At 33.9% G+C, this 26,166-nt stretch overlaps 1 protein-coding gene across 1 annotated transcript in view; it reads right to left on the bottom strand.

Moving 5' to 3' along the window:
* Nucleotides 1-26,166, bottom strand: part of LOC132548266 (nuclear receptor coactivator 6-like) — a 62,554-nt gene that overhangs the window by 25,283 nt on the left and 11,105 nt on the right. Inside the window, exon 2 of the mRNA XM_060212115.1 lies at nucleotides 16,678-16,861. Coding sequence (XP_060068098.1) covers nucleotides 16,678-16,851 — 174 coding nt within the window. The 5' untranslated portion in view covers nucleotides 16,852-16,861. The remainder of the gene's footprint in view (nucleotides 1-16,677; nucleotides 16,862-26,166) is intronic.

Here is a 26,166-nt window from a genome sequence, read left to right as displayed (position 1 = left end):
AGCTTTATTATCACCTATCTCTATCTTAGTCTGCATTTGATACTGTATATAGTATTAGTTTCAGTTCCAGAGATGCAATCACAAAACTATTGACAATTATCCCTAAAATCCACAATGGTCAAGATAAAGGGACAGATAAGGGCAGGTTCCCTCTGAGAGACTCCGGACACTGGATAACCACAATCGGGGGAAACATTGCCTTCTTCAGAGGCCTCCACATGAGGAAGGAAACAAGGCAATAGCTTATCACGTCAAAATGCCATGAAGCACTCAGAATTCGTTGTGGCCTAGCTTCTCTCATGCTTCATGAATTGCTACACACTTAAAACATCATTAGAAAAAATTTCTATCATAAGAATGCATCTACAGATGCATGGGAACCTGTTTCTAAATTGTTCAGTGCTCTTACATTTCTTGACCTCAACATGTTTTAGTATTTTCACTAGTTCAAACATTGAAACTAGATAGACATTCATTACAAATGTCAAGGAGAGAAATTAGTATTCAGCTTAAAACAAATCTGTCCACATGTTACTGTAACAATACCATATTTATACTGCAGTAAGCCCAGGGGTGTCAACACATTACATCTAACTGAGAGTCAAAGGATGCACTTTATACAGGACAGTAAAATAGCAAATGATTTGGCTTACTTACTATGATACAAGCTTACTGCTGGATAACATAGGTGAACATATACCTTCTTTATATCAAAACAAGAAATTGAACGTGTCATCTAGCCTAAATGTAAGTACATGTACTGTATGCCCAATGTGCTATCAAACCACTCATGGAAAAAAAACTAATATGTTACTTCTTTATCTTTAGACTTGAGAATTCACAAATACAGTGTATACCAATCCACATGCCTGCAGCTACCTTATAAATCTCGTTCCACCTCCCTCCCAAGTTTTCATTTATTGGATATATACATGTAAACACAATACTCTAATGTGTACGATTATGAGACATGGTAACATAATTATGAAATATTAAGATATAACCATAAGTTCTGACATTAATGGTAGGGCGTGCTACTCCGATCAACCACAGAAGTGTGCCAAGCAAGGAGTAATGTAACCCCCTCCCTTCAAAGTCGGCCCATAATGATAACATTATGTGTAGTTCTGGATCTCGAACAAGGAACCTCTCATCTTCAAACCCTGTATAACATTTACATCTTAACTCACCAACACTTAGTTTTAGCACAAGGTTTCCTCCTCTAACTAATGTTGTATAATTAGACAGTGAACATCCTCACATCCCCAAAACTTAGTGCTATAGAACTAAGGCATAGAAGTCAAAATGTCCTCAAACTCAGTGCTAACTAGCAATAGGGGTAGAACTGCATTCTATACATCCTCAAAACTTTGATGCAGTCAAACTGCTGGTAATGACACACCATTTTAGATTTGTCCCATCCTTCCCCTGCCCCTGCCCCTGTGCCTATCACTGTCCCTGCCCCTGTCCCTGCCCCTTGGATACCATCTCACCACATCTCAGATCTTTCATGCCCTGCCTTCACCTTGCATATCAGCTTTGCCCTTCCCTTACCTTTCACAATTGCAATCATCCTTCAGCTTTTAAAAATATCACATCAGTTACTAAGAAATATTCTCATGAAAAAATACGTTCTCATGGGAACGGATTCCCTACCAAAACCACCATCATATTAATTAATTTTCCTAGACAAATCAGTTCCAATCACATCAACTGAAATAATTAGCTTCCTGAAACTGATTTCTAATCTTCTTTGTTCCCATCAGTGTTGTGCAATGTCTTAAGCCACCACGTCAAACAGAATATCATTGATATTGCAATTATTCATCCAAAGTAAACTTTTGGACACTTTACTGCTTACAATGTGGATTTCAAACTTCTCTAAGCACATACCCAAATTTTATACTAAAAATTAATGGGAACCAGAATACACTTTGTGTAATCTGCAAGTATTAGAAAAAGACTTCAAAATCATTTTAACACAGTGCACATCTACACCAAAATGAATTATCCAATCAAAAATTCCAGTCTTTGAATACTATTTCATTCTGAACCACTCAATTATTACAAATTAGAACATTCCATATTTATTGAAGATCTTAAAATTTTCAATATGGTTTGTCCTCATACTAACCAGAAATATTTCTACCCCACCAATATTCTGAAACATCTGAATCTATCTACATTTCTGTTTTCCTACGATTTCCAACTCTAGTCTAAAACATTTCTACCTATACTACAAGATATCTGTCCTCCTGATGCTGGTGAAAAGCCGAATCCCCCTCTAGGTTACATAATCATGGGATAGAGCTGTACTGTCACAGCCAAGCCTCTGACACTAATGCTACCTAATGCTTTCCCACCAATCAACAGCAATCTATACTCATCCTTCATGTCTCAAAAAATATCGAGTAAACATTTCTTACATGCCTTTCTTTATCTTTCTTATTGGTATAATCAAGAAATTATAAAATAATTTGTTTTCTATTTTCAGCAAACATTGCTATTGGTTCACATTATAAAATCTTTTAGTAGCACACGTCAACTTGCTGCTAATAGTCATTATCTCGATTAGGAATTCCTATTAGACTATGGTGATTTTACTTCTATCTCTCAGGCAAGTCTATAAACAATCAAACATGGTGACAAATATCTAATTACTTGATGTTTCTGTTTAGCAATCTAATCATTATCAAATTTTCTTCATTTGTATCTAATTGGTGCAGTGAAATTTTGTACATACATGGAGAACTGATTGCCCCCTACTAAACAAGTTTCAAGCAAAAATTTATTCTAATAATTCAACAAGGCATTTTTAAAATTTGATAACAAGAATATTTCATAAAAGTTGAGAGATTTGCCTTTTCTTCTTTCAGACACAATCTTTCCACTGCCACACTATCATCGTTTGCCTCCAATATCTTGTGGAACATCAACGAGTGTTAACTTTAACTAAGCCACAAGAGTTAGAAGGAAGTAACTCTTCCCGAACTGCAATAACTCTCATTGTGCACAACAATCAGGTCCCCATGTTTATATCATCTAGGTCCTCATGCAAACTGAAAACTATCATGTGCAATTTAAAAATGTTCACACAAAAGGCTACAGTACTAATAGAATGTAGGACATTAATTGCCCTCAAGACTGATGCCAGCAAAGGAGCCTTGTTTTTCACTTTACCTACTGCATAAAAAGAAAAACATCTGGTAGAAAGGAATGTCAATAAATAAATAATACAATTAACAGAGCATGTATCTCACAGCCCTACTCATGCCAATTCTATAACAAAACTAATAATTATAATGAAGAAAAGACACATGTGTTGCCACAGTCACCCAGGCCAAAAATGTATGAAGCTTTCAATTTCAAAAATATTTTTCATTTTTCCCTGTCAAAAATTTAACAATCATTCCAGACTTCATTTTTTTTAAAAAAAATAGAATTGTTAATATTATTCTAGTTTCACGCACAGAGTGATAAACAAATCTTGTAAGCTGTCAATGGAAATAACCTAGTGGTGATTAAATATGGAGTAGGATGACAGTAAGTGCATCTGTATTACATTTTCCATTTTTTAACAGACAACATACTGCCAGGAAGAGGAGTTAAGAATGCTCTAACACACTGATGAATGCATAAACCATACATTGTGGAAATATTTTCTTAACTAACTCAAGTTCATCAGCTTTTCCTTCTTTCTGAAAGTGTTCCACATACTTAACTTCTTATAAATGCACAATATCTGCAACCAAATTCCAAGATTATCTAGTAAACGGACAAGTTCTGTACATATTTATTTGTGATTTACTATTCTTGTAAAGTGTTAAGTATATGTAAACACATGAAGTTTGTATGTGTTTGACAGCAGTCATATAGGACATGCTGTATATCAGTCAAGATTAGCTGCTTCTCTACTGTTATCAATCCTGTATTCCCCTGATGACCACCATAGTAATGGTACACTGTCAAGTACCCATGGCCATTCTCATGAAGTAGTGGTGGGAAAGTCATCCCTAGAACATTTCTGTGTCTTCCTGTTCACACAGATTATGGTGCTTGTGTTCAGGGGTCTGTCCCAAATTTTTGTCTTGTTTGTATAAAGATTTGGATTTCATCAACAAAATCTGATGCCATTTATGCCTGTGGGAGTCTATTATACAGGGTGTGCGGTCTGCAACACTACCATCATGTGGTCTTTGCGAAAAGGACCTGGGACAAGATAAAGCTGTTCCCTTCTGTCTATTCTATCTTGAGAAAGCACATGATGGCTAAGAGAGGTTTACAGAGACAAAGCTGTTCACTACTGCTTATTCTATCCTGAGAAAGTGCTTGATGGCTAAGATGGGCTGGCACAGACAAACCGTTCCCTATTGCCTTTTCTGTTTTGAGAAAGACCTTGCTGACTTGGAGGTGGTAGACAGGTCTACTATTGTACCTGCAGTAGGCATTTCAAAAATGTCATGTATCATGCAAAAGGTCCATCAGTAATTCCAAACATTTTTCTATCAGAATATTTCACATTGAAAATCAATTTAAAAATCAATTCTAATTGGAAAAGAAGAAAGCATTCACAATCAACTAAAATCACATACACAAGTATAAATTCAAGACTTTTTTTCTTGTCTGGGTTTAAAGCTATTGGTTATGAACAACCCTGTTTTATACAAATAACCTAATGTCATGAAGCCAGGTTTCACTAATATTAAATAGACATTTTCTGCTGTCAAAAACTGACTATTGTAAAGCTGATCAATGACCATAAATAAAAAAAACTGTTCACAAAAGTTTACTTAGCACCAAAAAGACATTATAAATTTCAATGTTCAAAAATAGAAAGTTAATGCACATCACAAATTTTCTAATGTTTAAATAGAATATATCAAGCCGACACATTTTTTTCTGCTGATGTTGATTTTATCAGAACAATATTGTAAGGTGACATTATGTAACATGTCTTCTGACTCCAGTACAATGTTAGCCTATAAAAATACACCAAGCCGACAGCTGATGTAATACGCCTAACATTATATAGGCTGTATACGGAACATGTCTATTTTTTACAGAAAACTTCAGTAATGTCTGTAGCCTACTACTAAAATACCAGACTGCACACTTTTTTGACAAGTAACAAAGAAAGATTAGGGAGGGATCGTCCTGTAATGATTTCTTTCTGATGGATTACAGCTGTCGACAGGAGACAACCTACAAGTCGCTTTTCAATAGCCTAATCATTAAAACATCAACCAAAACAAAACAATTCATATATCTATATGTCTGGTGGTAAAGTTACCTGAGACTAATCACTTGTACTTAAATTATATATCTACATGTCTGGTATTTTGTTTAACAGTGACTAAAGACCAATAGTCACATTATCTATATATCTGGTGTTAGATGTACTTGAGACTAATGATCAATAGCCAAATTATCTTTATGTCTGGAGTTATGTCTACCAGAGACTTAAGACTGAGAGTTCAATTATATATGCCTAGTGTTCAGTCTAGCAAAGACTAAAAACCGATAGTCAAATTATCTATATTTTTTATGTTACTGGAGACTAATGACTAACAGCAAAATTATCCATATGTCTAGTGTTTAGTCTGCCTGAGACGAACAACTTAATGGTCTGATCATATGTGGTAAGACTACCCAATACAACCTAATGTTTTGGACTATTATCTATGCATAAGAAGACATGTCTGGTTTTATTTTATTCAAAAGTCATGTGTCTCAGTCTAGAGTACAACCTTGTGAACAACTTTGTCTGCAGTGAAAGGAAACCTTAAATACAAAGTTTCACAATAAAACTTTTGTAATGAATGCTACAGTGGATTTGGTTTCATACATCTAGTAGGGAGATTTATGATCATTGCCATTGTGATGCATATACACAAAAGTTATACTGAATTATTTTCTATATATATATATATCTCAATTTATGTAGCCAATTATTATAAGGTTATTTGCAACCAAGTAGTATTAATAACTCTGCCTGATGGGTCCTCCCAAATACAGAGTTGTAGCCCCTTAGGGTATAGGTGGTATAGAGCTAACTCAGCTGTTTACTTCTGAAAAGTGAGCTTTAAACACATCAATATAGACACTAATCAGATGTGTTTAAGCTTTATTGCTAATTGTATTAACGTTGGTAACTAAAATGGAATCAACATCAAATAAAAAACAATAATTTATTTGAGATATCATGTATAATTTCCTTTTTCTTTGAATACATCCCCTATAAATATCAAGCTAACCAATCATGCCTTCCCTGGTACATACAGGTACATATAGCACATAAAGTGAACTGTTATCTACTGTACTAGAGAACAAGGCTAGACATTAGCCTACCCATCCATCAATGCTGGACAGCTTGAGTGCCCATGTACAGGCACTGCCCATTCAGAGAGAAGTTGTTTTATTTGGCTGGGGGAGGGTCTGTTATGCTGTCTTACCCAATCTTATCTAATTGCTTTTATATAGCCACCCAAGCCAGTATATAAACATAGATCTTCACCTGTATAAAAGCATGAGGGAAGTGTTTTCCTAGCCTCCTGTGAAAGTATATGATTATCTTTACACCCAGGGCATAAATGTTTCTTTATTTACATGGTAATTAAATTAACAAACAGTTACATGGAAGTTAGGAAGTGGAGAAGAATTACTGCAGGCATTCCCTAGTTCTTTGATAGGTGAAATTGAGAAGGTATTAAAGATGTCCCAAGTTGATTGAATTACAGGTTTAACCTGTCTCAGTGTTGACAAACAACCAGGTCACTATCATAAATATTGTTTCAATTACCACCTGTTTTCCCCCAAAAATGGTTCAAAAATATTTTGATTTCTAAAAGCACATTCAAAATATCCTAAGGTTGCTTTCTATATAAAATTGTGACATTAATTAATAATTGCACAACATTTATTTGATAAGTCTTCACTTAGATCATTGAAATCCATTAGAAAATGAAAGACCATCTGCTTTTATTTGAATTTCAAAAGAGAAAATAATAACAATAATAATAACATTTATAAAATAAACATTTTGTTGAAAAATTATTCAATACAAACCTTTTGAATTCACATTAGATTATCATTATCAATTTATGACAAGCAAAACAGATTTGTGAAATGCCCAATCTATGTAAGCTAATTGCAGTAGTGGTCATTCCAGTATATCAGGTAACAGGTAAGTACAGTATAATTATACTCAATTAGCATAGCAAATATAATTGGCCTGAGCTGACAAAGCCCTTGTGTATACACTACAGACTCCCCCCTATCAAATGACTGACAGTTTCCTCTCCGCTAATCAAGGATATTTCTAAACATTTAAACATTTTGTCAGATCTGTCATTTCAATTTTGCAGTAGTTTAACATAACAAGGTACAGTCATTTTAGTCCATAAAAGCATTTTGCCAGGAAGATTTCTTTTTCTTTTATATACCTAAGTTAGTTATTTGCTGCTGTCTCCTAGAATACAATAATACCTACTACAAAGGTGTTAGTTGAACATACTTGTTATTTGTGGGGTAGCTCTGAACTCTTTGACATTTGAAGCTAAGATGAGTGGATGTTGGTAGGATTGCTTTGAACTGTGGCAATTGTCTGGATAGGTAGAAAACTGAGTAAGTACTGGAGTCAATGGTGGGGATGGGATTAATTCAGAAGCCTGACAGGTTGGGATGAAGTGGGTACCCTAGGGTCAGTGGTGGGGTAAGCGAGTCCTGACAGGGTAGGGTTGGACTGGGTAAGTAAGTACTGGGGTAACCAAGTCCTGACAGGGTAGGGAGGGATCGGGTAAGTACTGGGGTCAGTGTTGGGGTAACCAAGTCCTGACAGGGTAGGGATGGACTGGGTAAGTTCTGGGGTCAGTGGTTGGGTAACCGAGTCCTGACAGGGTAGGATGGACTGGGGTCAGTGGTGGGGAATCCAAGTCCTGACAGGGTGGGATTGACTGGGTAAGTACTGGGGTCAGTGGTGGGGAAACCAAGTCCTTACATGGTAGGGATGGGGTGGGTTAGAACTGGGGTCAGTGGTGAGGTAACCAAGTCCTGACAGGGTAGGGCTGGACTTGGTAAGTACTGGGGTCAGTGGTGGGGTAACCAAGTCCTGACAGGGTAGGGATGGACTGGGTAAGCACTGGGGTCAGTGGTGGGGTAACCAAGTCCTGACAGGGTAGGGATGGACTGGGTAAGTACTGGGGTCAGTGGTGGGGTAACCAAGTCCTGACAGGGTAGGGTTGGACTGGGTAAGTAAGTACTGGGGTAACCAAGTCCTGACAGGGTAGGGATGGACTGGGTAAGTACTGGGGTCAGTGGTGGGGTAACCAAGTCCTGACAGGGTAGGGTTGGACTGGGTAAGTAAGTACTGGGGAAACCAAGTCCTGACAGGGTGGGATTGACTGGGTAAATACTGGGGTCAGTGGGGGGGTAACCAAGTCCTGACAGGGTAGGGATGGACTAGGTAAGTACTGGGGTCAGTGGTGGGGTAACCGAGTCCTGACAGGGTAGGATGGACTGGGGTCAGTGGTGGGGAAACCAAGTCCTGACAGGGTAGAGATGGGGTGGGTTAGTACTGGGGTTAGTGGTGGGGAAACCAAGTCCTTACAGGATAGGGATGGGGTGGGTTATTACTGCAGCAAAAATGTTAGAGAGTAGTACAGGGTCAGTCGATAAGGTGTCTGGATGGGTAGAAAAATGTAGCATGTATGTCAAAGATGGGTGTCATGTAAATGTGCTCGATATGGTAAATGGGGTAGCAAATTCCATTGGCAGAGATGGATGTTTATTGGAAATTGACATCAGCACTGATCAGCAGGATATATATTGTAGCAAGTGTCATAACATAGCCTGTTTATTGTGTTTGAAGGTGAGGCATTTCCTTTATCATATACTACTCAGCATAGCTAGTGATACTTTAAAACATTGTGTCTATGGGTTTTTTTAGTAATTAATTTGTAATTATAAGTAGAGATGTAGTCATAGGTATGATTTATTATGGATAAGAGAGTTCCAAAGGATTGAATTTGAATTTTTGGGGAGAAGGAGAAGAAGAGGGGGTGGGAGGAAGAGGAGGAGGAAGGAAGCAGGTGAAATTTGTTATTTATATATTTACCTCTGATAGGGGACTTGCATCACTGAAGTCATCTCCTATGGTAAGATTAGTCATTTTCATGATTTACGAATACTAGAATCCACATCCACACTGTGTCCTTTCCACTAGATGCACTGCTGTCAGATTTTGTGCTACATAGTGTCAAATTTGTTCCAAAACTGATCAAATGATTGTTCTACTGACAGTCATCCAGACTCATTCTGTTGGCCCAGAGCTGATAATGACTTTCAAATTGGAGATATGTCCAACACATATAAATTTCCACGAAATACAATTGTCACACCATGAATAATGGAAGATTCCCCATAAAGCACAATATAATAAAAAGGCCAATATCACGACAGACGACCTAGTTGAAAAAAAGAAATCACTCCAATTCAAATGTTACAACTGAATATGGATATCAATTCTATCTGTACAATACCTAATCTTTAACAGGATTTTTGAATTATAAGTTCACTCCAAATGTGGCCGATCAAAATTACAAGATTTAATTCACTCCAGTCCAGTATCTGTTTATTTATGTAGTATAATCCTGTTAAATGCCAGCTAATGAAAAACATGTGTAGTCACTTTGCCCACAGTAGGGCTGGCAGTAGGGGTCAGCTTCTCTAGCCAGAATCTACACTGATAAAAACTGACCCAGATATTTTAACCACTGACATTTAACAACACATTTAACAGTGTATTTCCACTCCTCCACATTAAATAGTCCTTTTTGTTGGTGTTTTAAATCCAAAAGGTTAGATTTTAACCTTATGTATCTTCTGGTTTAGACACCATAAACATCCACGGGGAGAAACTTGATAGGGAATTTATAACAGTAACACAGAGACTAGATAATACACAAAACTGTTATAAACACAGACCCAATATTATCACAGCACAAGTATAGACATTTTCCCCATCTGGAAACTGTTAAAAATCACATATTTCCTGCATCAAGGTGTGAGTCTTTAGTTGTAATCAACAAAAACTGATATATACATAGTTCAGTATAGTATGTACACATATAGTAGTCTACTCCACTCATCCATGTCCCATGTGTGTACATGGAGAACAAAGTACAACAAATCCCATTTGAACTATGCTACATGTACACTGATTGGTCAATAGTTCTGGGATGTGACCAATCAACTGACTGAATTGGCTCAACAATTTTTACAACACCTGTCGTCTGCCAGCTGTTGGGTTTTCAGGGCATGATGAAAAGGGATCCATTCACGGCTTGGTAGAGTATGAAAGATCAAAGGCAAAAGTGGTAGTTTGAGTGAATAGTGGAGTAATTACTGAGGATATTACAAAATTTACACCTTAATTATACACTATGTTTCTTAAATAGGTGAAAATAACAAGTGAAAATTTCAAACCATTTCGAGAATATAATTTGAAAATTTAATTATTCAAAACAGTTATTAAGTATTTATAATATTCATGTTTACATTACATATATAATTGTGAAACATGGTATACATCAGGTAAAAATATCCCTACGATCCTCTAGACTGGTCTAGATATTAAATATTTAAACATTTTCATATTGGGCAATTTATATCTGACATCTAATCCAGTTTGAACGGTTCACATTTAATGCCAACTTTAAAACTATACCCAATGGAGTTTAAGATTTAATTACCTTAATTTAGAAAATGGAAGTTAATTTCACCAATAACTCAAATTTAAACTGATATGTGATCTCAATAAAAATCCTCTTCCAGTAATTACCTAATATGATATTTTATCACATCAAACAATTAAATCTGATATCATATTAAAATAGAAAAATAAAAAATACAAAATCAAATACATTATTTTAAAATCTAAACAGTATGAATCCTAAAGAAGTTTCTTGCTAAATTGAACCACTTAATTGCATAATTAGTTTAATTAAATCATCTAATAGAAAATGAATAATTTGACAGAAAATAAAAATCTATGTCAGTAACCGTTGTAATGTAATATGGTTAAAAAATGCAAATATTTTATCTCTTCAGGTATTTAACAAAAAGCAAAATATCCATGACTGTCGTGTGGTGTTTCGTAAGAATACCTTACAAACATATCATAAAGTGAAAGTTTAACACTAACCTTTTAAAACCACAATGACAAAAAGAAACTTGTTTATAGCCATATTTGCATCCTAGTTTTATAATCTGAATAAATATGTTTGAGAATAAACTATCACTAACAAGCCATCTATGAAGGGATAATTTACGAAAACCAAGGCATTATGTGTAATAGCTGGTGTCAGTTTATGATCATGATGCTGATAGGAAAATGTCAACAGCTTGTGAAATTTCAAATATACTTTTTATCTTATAAAATTCACAATCTTTGATGTCTTCAAACACACAGTGCCAGCACTGTTAATATTCTAACACTGAAATAGGCTCCATTAAAAGTGGACCTTGAAAGCTAGTCCATTAGAAATTTCATTGGTATATAACAATCATTATAACAGCGCTATAGCGATACTTGATTATAATTATTTATCCAATGGCCTATTTGACCAAATGATCTTTTTAATTCCTTGGATTATGTTCCATAAGCATTAGTGTGAAACTTACACTTTTTGAGCAACAAATCTTAATGCAAAACTTTAAAGGTGAAATGTGTGTCTTTTCCACACCCCCAAAAAACATACATTCTATATGCAGCAATATTACTCTAATAAATAGTAGCGATGTGCCCCTTCATAGAACTGATGAGGAGGGCACTATAATCCATTTGATCCCAAGGGACAGCACTCTAATCGTGACTACAAACCATAATTTCTGTCTAGCACACTGATCGACATACTATAGAGGATCTGAAATCCCTGATTATTGAACAGTTGACTTACTCCCCAGCATGATTAATGACAAAAGTTATCCGGCCCTCGCACAGGATAAATGCCGGTCCACAATGAAACACTCTTGTTTAGAGTCATGAAATATAGATTCATTTACGTTGAAATATTCATCACATACAGGTAGTGCTCTCTTGAATAATAGTTTCTGTAGCCTTTCATAACAGGTCAATTCCATTGATTTCCAAGCCTGTGATGCTAAAATCCACTTTGCTCCCGTAGATTTTAAAATGTTAGATGACATACGATACAGACCAATGATTGAAAGTTGGTTGATATAGTCCTAGCTTCAGGAGAGATTTACATGCTTTTTCCTTCCGGTTCTTTTTTCTGCCATTAGTGAGAAAGAAATGGATTTTTGAATTATATAAAAGCAATTGTTGCAGATTGTGGAGTATCAAGTAACACAAATCCTTGCAGTATTCTTGTATTCTCATAATATTGTTACAAAACATACAGGATAATCAGTAGCATTTCTGACTGAGAAAAGCATAAAGACAATCTCTTTATTAAATGATTTGCTTTACTGTAGAAATACTCTGTATTTTATATGAAGCCCTTTATTTTTTTTCTGTTTCATTTTAAAGCAGAGGGGACCCAACATCACAAAAAAGACCTTAACATGGCTAGACACTGGCCCATTGAATCAATTAGGATAACAACAAACACATTGAACTCATATCCGGCTAATCTCCTCCAAGATGTTTAACCATTTGACTTTATCCTGATATCAATACAACACAATGCTACAGATTCAGGTGAGATCTATTTTATATCTAGAATGAAAACACAACCTTAATAACCTTGAAAAATCATTCCACCAAAAGATATCTTATTGTACAAACCTCATGTAAGATTACTACTACCTTGGGAGTCTATGGGATTTTTGGTCAGAAAATAATAAAAGGTGAGCCCATTATCATAAACCTTTCCTTCTGTCCCTGAAAAACGCACTTGTCATAGGCCTGTCCTTTTATTCCATAAGAAAACACTCATTTTTGTGTTGAATGGAATAGGACATGAATCATCCAAATCTTTTCAAGAGTTTTGACGTTATCAAAATCATCACAAAAATTTATCGGACGCCTGAACGCCATCGAGGCAATAATATCTAAACGCGATCCGTCCTCTATACATACACATAGCCAGTTAGTAGAGATCTCTTGTTGGCTTTACCTGGACCAAAAATTCACTTGAATTATGATTTATGAGAAGGTTTTATTGGTGTGTCCTTTACAGTAGAAATAACAGAGTGTATCATGTATTATATTTAATCAACTGTGCTCTGTTGTGTTTTTATGCCCATTTGCTGATTACTGGGCTAACAAAACATTTTGTATACACCTACGACTTTTCCTTAAAATCTATGTAAAACAGAAAGTGAAATATCCATTTATAGTTAACTAATTGAATACAAGCCTACTGAAATACTTTCACCTAAATATAACTTATTTTTTGTACACATTTTTTCCCTATTTTTTTCATAGATAATTAATTGAAATATCGTAAATTTAAATATACTATCATCAATTTGAATATTATAAATTCTAAGTAAATATAATATCAATATTCACATATTATGGAAGGCATTGTGACAACCAACATATCCGAATAAAACTGTTGGGATATAGAATAAGATGTTCTATCTAATTAAACAGATTTACTGATCCTTTTAATATCTAATATTTGTGGAATTTTTCATAGTACTTAATAAGTAGTATACTGGCCCTGGGGCACGATCACTTCCCTACTGGCATGATAGGTACAGATGCTTTAATCACTCTTTGGAGTTCTGCATGACAGAAAACCACACATCTGCCAGCAGCAAATAATCCAATTTCGTAATTTGGTCATCCCATAATTCTCTCCCCTCCCCCCAACCCTTTTCGCTTATCGGGAGGCAAATTGCAACAAAATGCAATACTAGGTCTCACCAGGCCTTTAAACAGTAGATCTACACATGACTAATATCACCATATCTCATAATACTGCGAACACAACCCGGCAGAGCGGCTACCTTCAACACAGCACACTATATAATGGGTCATGCTTGTTTTACTTAATGACTCTTGATTCAATTTAGTTATAATTCTGTGTTGGTTCTAGCATATTTGAGACAATTTAGATATTTTTCCATCGGTTGGTTTATGTGATTTTATCTTCTGATCGGATTAGGACAAATATGGGAAACAGCTCTGGGGACAATATTGTCCATCAAAACGTGCCAATCAGATGGGAATAAACACAGATTAATGGGGAGGTAAACAGGGTGATAGCGGGTAATCTGGGTCTCCTGTGCCCTTTACCGGGTGGCTATACAGTACAGACAAGATAGTGACAGTGATCAGCTGAATATGGAGCGAATATAATCATTACAATGGCAGTCAACAACCACCTGATAAAAGCATTAATGCAAATCTAGATTAACAAATCGACATTGTTTTCTTTCTCTCATAACAGAAAATACAGAATAAATTACTGAAACATTTTCATAATAAACAAAAAAAATTAAGACTGAATTTCATTAGTCAACTTTCAGATTAATGAAGATTTTTGAAAATTAAGTTAAAATGACTCAGAAAACTCCATTTTCAATTTAGAGTTGTAAACCATGATCATTAATTCTCAGGTATAAAAAGTAAACTACAACCAGCATTTTAAAAGTCTAAAAAATACATCAAGTTAAATTTTAGAGATGACATGGAAACCCATTTTCTGTCTGTAACAATTAAGAAAGTGACCTTGACCTCAAACCTGAAAAACAAATTCTATAAAAGCACAACCAGTTTATAGGTCATATGAAGACTGAAGGGTGATTTTTATTATTCCCCAGCACTCATGGAATTATACTGAAAACTTTCTACAGATGCAAAATTCATCCATATTTTTTAATTTAAATATAAACTGCCGCAAGGTTTGACACCCATATTTTCACCTCACAACTGACAATGATATATTCTTCAATGTTCTAAAACAAAGAATAAAACTATCAATTTTTTTTAACAGCAATTTGAATCACACAAGCTTCATGTATCCCCTTTTTCAAATTGTAGCTATCACAACAAGCAGTCAACTGATGCTGTTATGTATACCACCAAAAGAACAATAGTATGATCTGACCATTGTTCTAGGCATATATAGATCTTTGCCTAAAACAATTCTTCATCACAACCAGTATCAAATGAAACAAAGAGAATATGTTTTGAACTGTCAAAAAGAGCTAGGTGTGAAGACAGACATGAGTATCTCTAACAACTGTATATCTAACACTATATAAACTAACCTTCCCAACACAACCTACTGAAAATCTGCAGAGTTAATAATCATGTGTCAGTGAAGGAAAACACATTTACAAAGTTGGCTATTCCATATGTTAATTTTCTGGTTTAAGTGTTATTTAAGAGGAAGGGGCACCTGCTTTCCAGCCTCAGAAGCACAGTCTTTTTTTCTGGGGCATGATAGAAATATTGGCACAACTTCTGGAATGCTGCAACACAGATCTACAAACATCTAGATATGAAAAATTATCATTTTCCTTTATTGTTACACCCAGATATTCATCTCAATCATATTTTTATTATATTCAATATATAACAAGCCATTTCAAAACTCATTTGCCAAATCCTAAAACAAAACCAGCATTTCAATTATCTTCACCTACTGGAAAAATACATTCCACAATTGTTTACAGAATACCTGAGGTAAAAAAATGACAACTTACAAAATTTTAAGTATATTGACTTCTTCAACATGAGCCTGAGTTGTGCAAATCAGAAATAAAAAATTTCTAGTCCCTGAACCTCTCAATCCTTTTACCACTTTCATTTCTAAGTAAGAAATATACAGCTGATTATGATCTTTTACCTTGCATTAATTTCTTTGTCAGTTCTTAGGAATATTACAACAAATATTTAGTAATCTCTTCATATCATGTTTCTTGAATGTGGCTAATATTTTGGTATGTTCCTGGAGTTTGTACTGGTAATGACATTAACAAACTGTCCTACCAACAAGAAAGTTAGTCATGGAAGTTAGCTTTCTACACCTGGACAAGTCCAGCTTTCCCTACCAGCCAGTACCCTGGCTTATACACACCATGCTACCTCTACTCAGAGTTCCTGAGGAGGGGGCTGTCTTCCATTTATTCCTCTTAGCCAGGCAGATAATAACACAGATGCATTCTCCACTGTATTCATCAAAATACAATATTCCTCCCCAAACCTGTGCTTTCTCGTCTATTCTCGTTTTTTTTTTGTTTTACATCTTTCTACTCTATATATCCTATATGCAGCTTTCCGACTAAAAACATTCCCAAAGAAAAAGGTGCCAATGTAATGACTGACTATTTTGACACCTACCAATTGAAACAGAAAGCAACACCCAAAAACTTATGAGTAACAGAAGTTTCAGAAACTTTGTCAAGTTTAAAATAGCAAACAGAATCAAATTTTTCCAAGTAACAAGATTAAATTCAGGAGTTTCGGAAAGCATTCTTCTGTTTTCAGGTCTAAATATTTGCATACCAGAAAGCATCTTTTTCAGGTACAAATTTTTTTAGGAAAATTTTCTGATTATTAAAACATCATCTATCCATGGCTCCCACAGAGAAGAACTATGAAGTAGCCAATATAAACTGCATGATGTAATGGAAATGAAATTTATCTATTTTAGCATTTATACAAGAAACAACAACACAAAATTAAGGGAGACCACTCACATTTTGTATGCTTGCACCAACATCATGAGTTTCTTTGGCACGTGCCTTCTTCAGGAGCAAGCTCTGCTGGAAAGCAAAGGACTTTTCTTTGTCATCATCCATGGCATTGACGCCAGTGTTTATTTCAAGGGGCGACGTGCCCATTGGCTCAGTCTTGATGCTCACTGCCGCCATCTTGAAGCTCCTGTCAATGAAAAAATCACTGATAAAACATAAATTGTTTAACTTCAATAATGGTGAAAAAGTAATGTTTCCTGGGATGCACGCAACACATACAGCAAGGCTGAATCATTTTATTATTAAATTATGGCATTTTAGCAGATCAAAGCTTCTGGACTAGCAGTATTAAAATCTAGCAATTTCATCAACAACAGAATGTAAGAATATAAGGTTTATATCATAAAACTCTGCAGTTATAGCTTTTAAAATGATCAAACACATTCCAAACATATCAAATATATAACACCTAATTATTTCATGATAAATCACATTCTGACCATTTTCATTAACAGTTTCTCTACTTCATACCTGTTCTAATATTTACACTGTAAATTATATTCTATTGCACTTTCATCAATAATCCATTGCATCAAACCCCAATGAAAATGAAAATTATATCCAATTATTCATCACTTCCACCTCAATCTTGCATCGAGCACGGTTAATTTTTTACTGAATCCTAACATCCAATATCATGCAGATCTGCATGAAAATATAAACAGATTGCCTGGAGTAGTTGTCATAATTACATAGCCTTGGACAGTTAATTCATTTTCTAATATCTGTTCCACAAGGCTTCAATCGTGTGAAAGTATAGGGAAAAACATATTCCAGCTGAGTACCCCAAAAAGAATTGAACCTGGATCACTGGCGTGATAACCCATGGCTCTACCAATGGAGCAGGAGCATGAAGCAGCTATGCTCCATCAGTTGAATACAGAGACTATTTACACTATGTACAAGTAACATTGATCTACTCCTTTTACAAAATCAACAAAGGAAAGGAACAATGACATAAAGATCATGCTCTGGAGTAAGAATTATATACTGTATACAATACATAACAAGAGTTTGTCAACATAAAGAGTAAACATAAGATCTCCAACACTTCGTTATTGATCACCATTAAATTGGACATTCAATCATTTGGTAATCAAACATATTTTACATTTTACTGACCATTTAAACAATATTTAGTGATCATATTCTTTTGTGTTCATTTTTCAATAGGAGTGAATTTGACCCACTCCAATACAAAAATTTCATCATGTTGATTTCTTCATTATTTAATCAACAGGCTTTACATCTGATATAATTGCCTTTTTGCAGACAAGCAGCATTTCTTTTTCTGTAAAGAACATATTGTCCCTAAACCAAAAATGTCTGGTTTTCATTAAATTTTCAAAGTTACATAATGTATGCTTCTGTTCTATAAAAGATAGTACCAATCCTACAGTTGATATAAAACAGTTCTAAGTAAACAGCTTCCTGATTTAAACTCGCTTTTTAATACAAAATGCAACCAAGTTGTACAGTTCACCATATTAAAATAATATTTTGATCATGTTTCATTTTTATACTTTATTTCCATTCTTGCTAGATCTGTTCAATTTTGAAAAGTTAAATGGATAATATTATTATGACAAACTGGATGTGGCAAAAACATTCCAACATTTCAATTCAATAAACTGGAGCCTTCAGACTATTTTCCTACCTCAATAATAACCCTTATCCCTACACTCCCATTGATTTTCAGGTCATGGCAATACCAAATGAAAAATGGCTGTAATCAATAATTATAAATGCAGACCTCAACCTTTTGCAGCATGATTTATGAAAAGAGGTAGTTTACCTTGCAGAAATAGTGAAAATTAATCAATACTTTACTAACAGTCATAACACAATAATATCCATTACACAACATAACAAATTTCTGCTGTGTTAAATATAATGTATCAATATTATTAAATGTAGACCTTTCTATATTTGACAAATGAAAGATCATTTTGAAATATCAATATTTGAATAGAAAAAGAAAGTAGTGCATCGCATTATTGTAATAGTTCAGACTCATATAATAATATCAATTCACATCTTACGTATCATTTTACACAGTTATCCATATAGAACACTAATTAATATGTGATTTACAACCAGACCTGCTAAACTAACACAGTAACAGCTTTTGATAATGAAAAACTGAAATGAATTTGATCTAATATTGGTTATTTTGTGGGTCAACATCACCTCACACTTTAACATAGTCTCAACCACTTTGTTTGACATTTGTGATGGTTGAAATGACAATGACATTAAACTGAAGTGGTCAAAACGATTTCATGACATTCTCAATGAGTTATGAAACAGAATAAATAGCATACATCATTTTATTATCTTATTCTTTCGTGTGTATGTGTGTACATATTTGTGATCCATTTTCATCCTTGCAAATCTGATTTCAACAATTCTAAAGTTACTCAACATCTGTTCCAAATTATTAGGCAAAAAGTGCCATTTCCCAACAACGAAAAAAAAGTTGGAGGGGAATAATCAAACTCCTTTCCCTACACCAACATCTCATTACCCCCAAAATATGGTTGCCTCAGGCCTAAGAGTGATGTACGGCTAGGAAAGTTGTAATTTGGAGGGAGGAGCTCTCATTAATAAGTCCTTCAATATTTGTAAGTAGTAAGTACATAATACATCAACAGCGTACATTTAAGCCTGTATATTAACAGCAATAATGGCAGTGTCAGCTCTAAAAGCTTCTACATTGTTGTAAAACAGAAAATGTTCAGACATTTTAATTTCCATTTTTTCCTTTTATCCATCTCATCTTTTCTGATTTTATCTATTTCTAAAACTTGAGACAAAATATCATCAAGTTACTATAACTTAAAAAAAACTTAAGTGTAACCTTTTCTGCACAATATATATATAGCATATCCAGCATACCATACAAAACAGAAAATGCTGTTGGTATCATTAACATCTTAAAGCTTACACAACTTTTTCAAAATACCATTTCCTTCTCATAATATTGGAAGTTTACTTCATCCACAACAAAATGAGACTAATTATGGTAAATTTGTTTTGCAGATGTTGCAAATTAGAAAAGAATATTTTTTTTAGTTGCACAATGCAATGATTTAGCCAGCTGTTACTACAATGAAACACATTCACCCCCTCTAGCAGATTACAACAATCCCAGTATTTATGTCAATTTTCATGCTGTGTTTGTTTATCACAAACAAATCATTTTTCAGAATTAGTTTTTTAATCTGTTGATGACAACATCTGTTCAGTCTGAATCCAAAATATTCTTCAGCTCAATGAAGTGATTTCTGTGAATTATCTTCATAATATATTAGAGAGATACTTTTTTTTCATATTGACTGTACATATCATATCTACCTACCAGAAACATACAATGTTATCTTCTACTTTATAATTGTGAATATGGATCCTCATGAAGAGAACTTCTTCATTCATAAACAAGGTATAATCTTAGTGCTGTAAGCAATGACATCAACTTACAGATTCCTTTAAAATTGTAACATAAGTAATCCAATAAAGACCAAAAGACAACGTGGAAGAGACAACTTAGGCACTCAGAAACAAATTACTGGTTTAGAATTGATGATAATCATATTTATAATAATTTAATATAGAAATCAACATAAATTTGACTTAAGTTGTCAAAGTACAGTAAACAAAAATCCAACAGAAGTGGATACCTGTATGTCACCTGCCTTGCAAAACCATTTGTAATTTTTTTTTAATTTTATTTCCTTCAACACAAACCAATTTGTTCAAAACCTAGCACATGAAAGGGCATAAGGGCCAATATATAATCATCATTCTGAAATTTATGAAGAAATATATAAAGATAACACCTAACACCTACATTCACTTTCAAAATTGATAGACACAGAAACCATTTCATTAACTAATAAAACTCCAGACAGCCACTCAAGCGATAAATTGAATTTTAATAACAAAATAAAAAAAATAAAAATGAATTTGACATGATTCGATCTACATCATGTAAATTAACTTTGTATAAGTTACATAATTCTGGATTACTCATGTACATTAACCCTCAAGAAATTATTGTAAACAAATTTAGTGTTATAAGAGCAATAATTCAAGGTTGTCCATCATAGCAATATTGAATTTCAAATCTGATATCAATATAAAGCAAATTGTAAGTGTTAGATGAAAGTATTTGTGAGAAGTTATAATTAAGAAATAGTGCTACCTTAATTCAAGATGTACACACCTGATCAGGGAGTTGTAATTGTGGTAGACTCAGTAAAGTAGGATACAATTCCTGTAATAAAGGTCTATTGCAAGCTAAAAATCAACATTCTATAGGATTGCAATATATATATGGCTAGCAGGCTACAGATTGATTTTGTTAACTTTTCATATATAGTCTTTTACTGTGTATTTTCATGAAATTTGGTGAAGCACAAATATGAAGCAGTCAAATTAAGTGCCTTTACCGTGATTCATTAAGTGTGTTACAATGGAAACAACCCTAACATTTAAACACTTAGGCCTGGTGACAAAAACCTGTGCACTTGAGTCAAAAGGTGGGCTGGATTTAACCTTAAATTCATCAGATAACAAGAGTTTCTCCACAAACAAATATAATATAAAGGCACACAATGAATACAAGTTTTGAAAGAAACTTATAATTTGATGTGTAAAAATTTACTTATAGTCTTAAGTGATATTTACATATTAGTAGAGATCCAATAACTAAACGAACCAAGTGACTTCTTTTCAACAATTACTTTCTATGCATATTAAATCAGTTTTAACAACATTGGGTATTTGCCAGGTAAAAATCCGCCTACCTGTATGAAATTGGTTTTTATATCTAGGGGTGAATATGATTTCAACAACTAGTTGGATTTATTTGTATTAAACCAATTTCTTCTTAAGGATGGATGTAATCAGGTGAATATAATTAATTGTACAGGGGTTATTTGTGTAGACAAATACAGTTTCAAATTATTGAGATTTCTTTGATAACAGAAATTACAATTAACATAAATACATACACAAGTTTTACTAACACATAAAAGAACCTGATGTCCCAGAAAATTCAATTTACCTAAAAACCCAACTATCTGTATGCAATAAGTTCTTTATACAATCCAAGAAATCAGCAAATTATAAGTTGTAGAGAATGGTAGAGAAATGAATGCCTATTATACCCTTCCTTCAATTAGATTACCTGTTGAAAGTTAGTTGGGGAATATTTTTTTCCTTATGGAATGACCCCCACTATTTGTTGGTTGTTTAACAGGTTTTCCCTCTCCCTGACTCCTCCAGTGTCCGGGCATCTACTCACCCTCAATAAATAAGCAGTACCATTTAAACTAATTCAGTAAACAAATACAAAATACCCAGACTCTGGACTGCCCTTAGTCAGGACTTGGTTTACTGTAGAAAATAGTTATAATTTATACAGTACCTTATACAAACATACTTAAATAAGATTTTCTCCTCATTTTATCATTAAATCAGCTACAACCATTTCATCCGTTTCTCGAATATTCAATAAAAAATGGTCATGTTTACTCTGACAATTGGAGTTTACAAAAGAACACTGATGCATTGTTTGAACTATCCAATGATTTTCAATAATATAAAAATTCCAACAAATAGTGGAACAATGAAAGAAGTTTCCACCATAGAGCAGTATCTAAATATCAAAGAATTATCTTGGCATTGGATTCTAGGAGTTTCCATTCTGCCCTAACACATGATTTGGAATACCTAAAGTGCAATGTCCATTAAAATGAGTTCCTTTAATCTAGATCGACAACAAATTCTGGGAGTTTCTGACCAAGAAATTTTCTCAACAAAGGGCATTGTGTGATTTTCCAATCAATCTAGTGAAACTAAAACTTGAAATTCTGAACCGAAACTCCATCCATTCTAACTAAGTGATGACAGTAAAGAGGTAAATACCTTTATCAACCAGATATAATGAAGCAATATTAATGATTGAAGCTTTCCAATCTACCATTAATTAGTAGTGTAATGATAGGGCAAATTATCAATGTATTGCGTTAGTTTTGCTCTCTATAGAAAGAGGTTGATAGTATATATTCAAGTCAATCACTATTATGATAATTTTTCAACTATCGATTGTTAACGATAGTTATTTTTACTTCAACAAAAATGCTACTTGAAAGCAAACTTTTTCACAGAACATTTGCGAAATGTTAGCATAACCATCATTTATATATGAAAACATAGTTGGGACTTTGATCAGGAATAGCATTAAATACAAGATTGGCACAACCACCTACTTAGAACAGAAACAGAATTTGAAGACAAGTTGTTACAATGATGAGGGATTATATCTTTAAAATGTGGCATATTTTTATTGTTTCCAAAATGACCTAGTTAAATTTACAAAGTATATGTTTAAAGGAGCTGGAGATTTCTTTAACTCTGGGTTCCTGTTTTAGATTTATCCATGAAATGACCTACTTCAATGAACAACATGGCTGAAGGTAGTGCCAATTCTAAAATTGTTCCCCAAAAAAAATACAAAAGCAGTGGTACAACTCCTGTTGGTGACTATAACTTTTTTCAACTCAGCTCTGCCAACAATAATGTGTGTCAGAATTACTGTCAAAACCAAATAACTATTTTATTGTCTGCAACATAAATAAAATAAATAAAATTTTAATAAAGGTGTAAAAAAACTATGACAAATAACATTGTACAGTCTTAGGTCCATCTGTGGTTCACCACAGATATCAGAGAATAGCAGGAATGGGTATAGAATATATAATGTAAAAATGTAACAAAGTATAACAAGTATCACATTGCAACATACTTGATGATATAACTCAATTTAAATAATTTTTTCTCAGCTGTAAAATTTGCTAAATTGAGTATTCTAATACATTTAATTGGTTAGTAACCTTGTTTTAATTCTGGTTTAGAAAGACATCTTTTATAGGTAAAAGTAACAATTGTGATAGTATCACAATGATCACTGGACTATCAAAATAATATAACGATATACTACTACGACAGCTTTTTTGGCTTTAATAGTCATCCCTACCATTGATATATGTGTACCGAGGATGAACATAATATAATGAAGTTCTTGGTCCCCTGTACTTTGGTCAAACATCCATTGGTATTCATTGGCATAATACTTGTACAAATATATATATACATCTGATCCCACTGCTTCAACTTCATGTAAGGTTTATCTGGTACATACTGAATGAACCTGAACCTTTTAACATGTTGAGAAACGTCTTAACACAAGTAGAGTTCAAAATAAGTGGTACATACTGAATATTTCAGTTGGACCTGAACAAGTTGAGAAATGCCTCTCTACCCTCCTAAAAACACTACGATATGAATCCATAAGTCTAACATACACAAAAATCTTAACAAATGGTGTTCTTAGGAAATAAAGTATGTACACACATTTCATAAATACAGCATTTAGATATAGAAAATTGCATACCCATGAGTCTCCCATTCTTGTTTTTACACATTAATCCACACCATGCCCCAGAACACTATGGCAAGGTTCATTCATTGACAGGCCAAAAAAAACTGTTCTGGTCTCGTTGAGGGGCGGTGACCCTTGACATAGAGGTCAGGGCACTGCTCCGCCCCCTGATAAGGGGTGACGACTTACAATAGTAGAGGGACTGGTGGAATGTCTCGCCCCTGCCCACACCGTTCATGATAACACCACATAAGCTTGACTACCGTGGCAAATATGATAATTTACGGGCAACTCAAAACTTCAATGTTTGCATAAAGGAAGAGAAAAAGTATGGAGTTTTAACCCATTGACGTGGTCGTAAATCGACCAATTTCTGGCTCAGTCAATCAAACACAATCAGACCTGACATCATACAAAGCTATTACACTCAGTATAATTATAAATGGTAAGTTTTCAGGTAGTAATACATTAACAAACTGGTCCAGCACATTAACAAACTGGTCCTGTTCATCTCAAGTATAATGTTTACCTGTTGTAGACAGCCAATATTGTATATTTCATAGGACTAGCCCAATTAATGAGATAAGCTCTACATAAACATAAAAGACATGTAAATATTCTGATGCTTTATCCATCAGAATGAAAAAAAAAAGTTTAATTGAATATACCTTCAAATAACATCATATTGTTTAAATGAAAATGCTCTTGATTTCAACACAGGTGTTGTGTAATTAACACTAGTGAAAAGTTATAAAGAAATTATAAAAACAAATTTTTACCAAACAAATCGCAAATCAATACTTTCTGGAATTAGTCACAGTTTTAGAAAGTATTTCAGGTAAACAAGTTCTTAACATGTATGTCTTACCAAGTTAACAAAGATAGATAGAAGTATCTTAACAATAAAACTATGTTCTAACTCTGATGATAGCAAATTAAATCCATTTAAACGCTGGACAAAAAGTTTATATCAATACTGAATCCTCTATAATAAGGAAAACATCTTACTAGATTTTATATATGGGTATCTCAAAACTTAACAAAAAGCACTTTCAAAAACCGGAACCAAAGTTTATGTATATCTCAAAACTGAACAAAAAGCACCTTCCAAAACTGTATGTACCAAAGTTTAGATTTGAAACAGATGTAAAACCTACCCTACATACTTCTATGACCGGAAATGTATCTACAGCTGGATACAAACAACAAACAGTCATCTAGTATTACTACAGCTCCTATGGAGACTGGGTAGGAGAAAACCCTGGTATAAAAAACATTTTTCTGAAGTTACATTAATAGGACTGAAGAGAACTTATAGTGAAATGCTGGCAACTGTATCAAAGCCAACTGGTGAATAGGTTTTTCTTTAAAACTGAAATTTTTAAACATGAAAGTTCATGCTTCACATGTAGAGCTTTCAGTCGACTTGTAATCTAAAGAAGAAACAGCATACCATGAAATGTATGTCGTCTGTGTTACAGATTTTAATATCCAATGGGTTGGATTTCCTGTTTTTAAGTGCACTTCCCCAAGACCATCTCAGGTGTCTGGCTAAGTCTTAACAAACACAGAGTTCCATACACTTCACCACATGTATTGATATAACATCACAAATCACACATACACTATACCCCAAAAACTGAAAATATGAATTAAAAGTGCCTTGCTGCTCAATTGAAAGGACTTGAAGCAGTCATTTTTAGTTGATCTAAACATATATATCTTTATTTTACAGAAAAATGAAAATTTCAACATTGAAAAGTTTAGACAAAACCAACATGCCAATGCATGAAGTTGACTAGACAAAATTCCACCAGTTTTTAATCGAAAGAAACCTCACAATAGAGGTCTAGGTAGGGACTTAGAACAATCAGACACATTATGTCAGACTTCTGTTCACCTGTACAAAATATACACATCCAAAACTAAACATCCCCTCTTCAAAAAAAAATTTTAAAATAAAAACAGGTAGGAAGAAGTCATTG

Source organism: Ylistrum balloti, unplaced genomic scaffold (assembly GCF_031769215.1).
Source record: "Ylistrum balloti isolate Yb309-2 unplaced genomic scaffold, AGI_CSIRO_Ybal_v1 Utg370006, whole genome shotgun sequence".
Lineage (NCBI taxonomy): Eukaryota > Metazoa > Mollusca > Bivalvia > Pectinida > Pectinidae > Ylistrum > Ylistrum balloti.
Note: the sequence above shows the minus strand (reverse complement) of the source record. Positions and strands in the feature narration are given on the sequence as shown.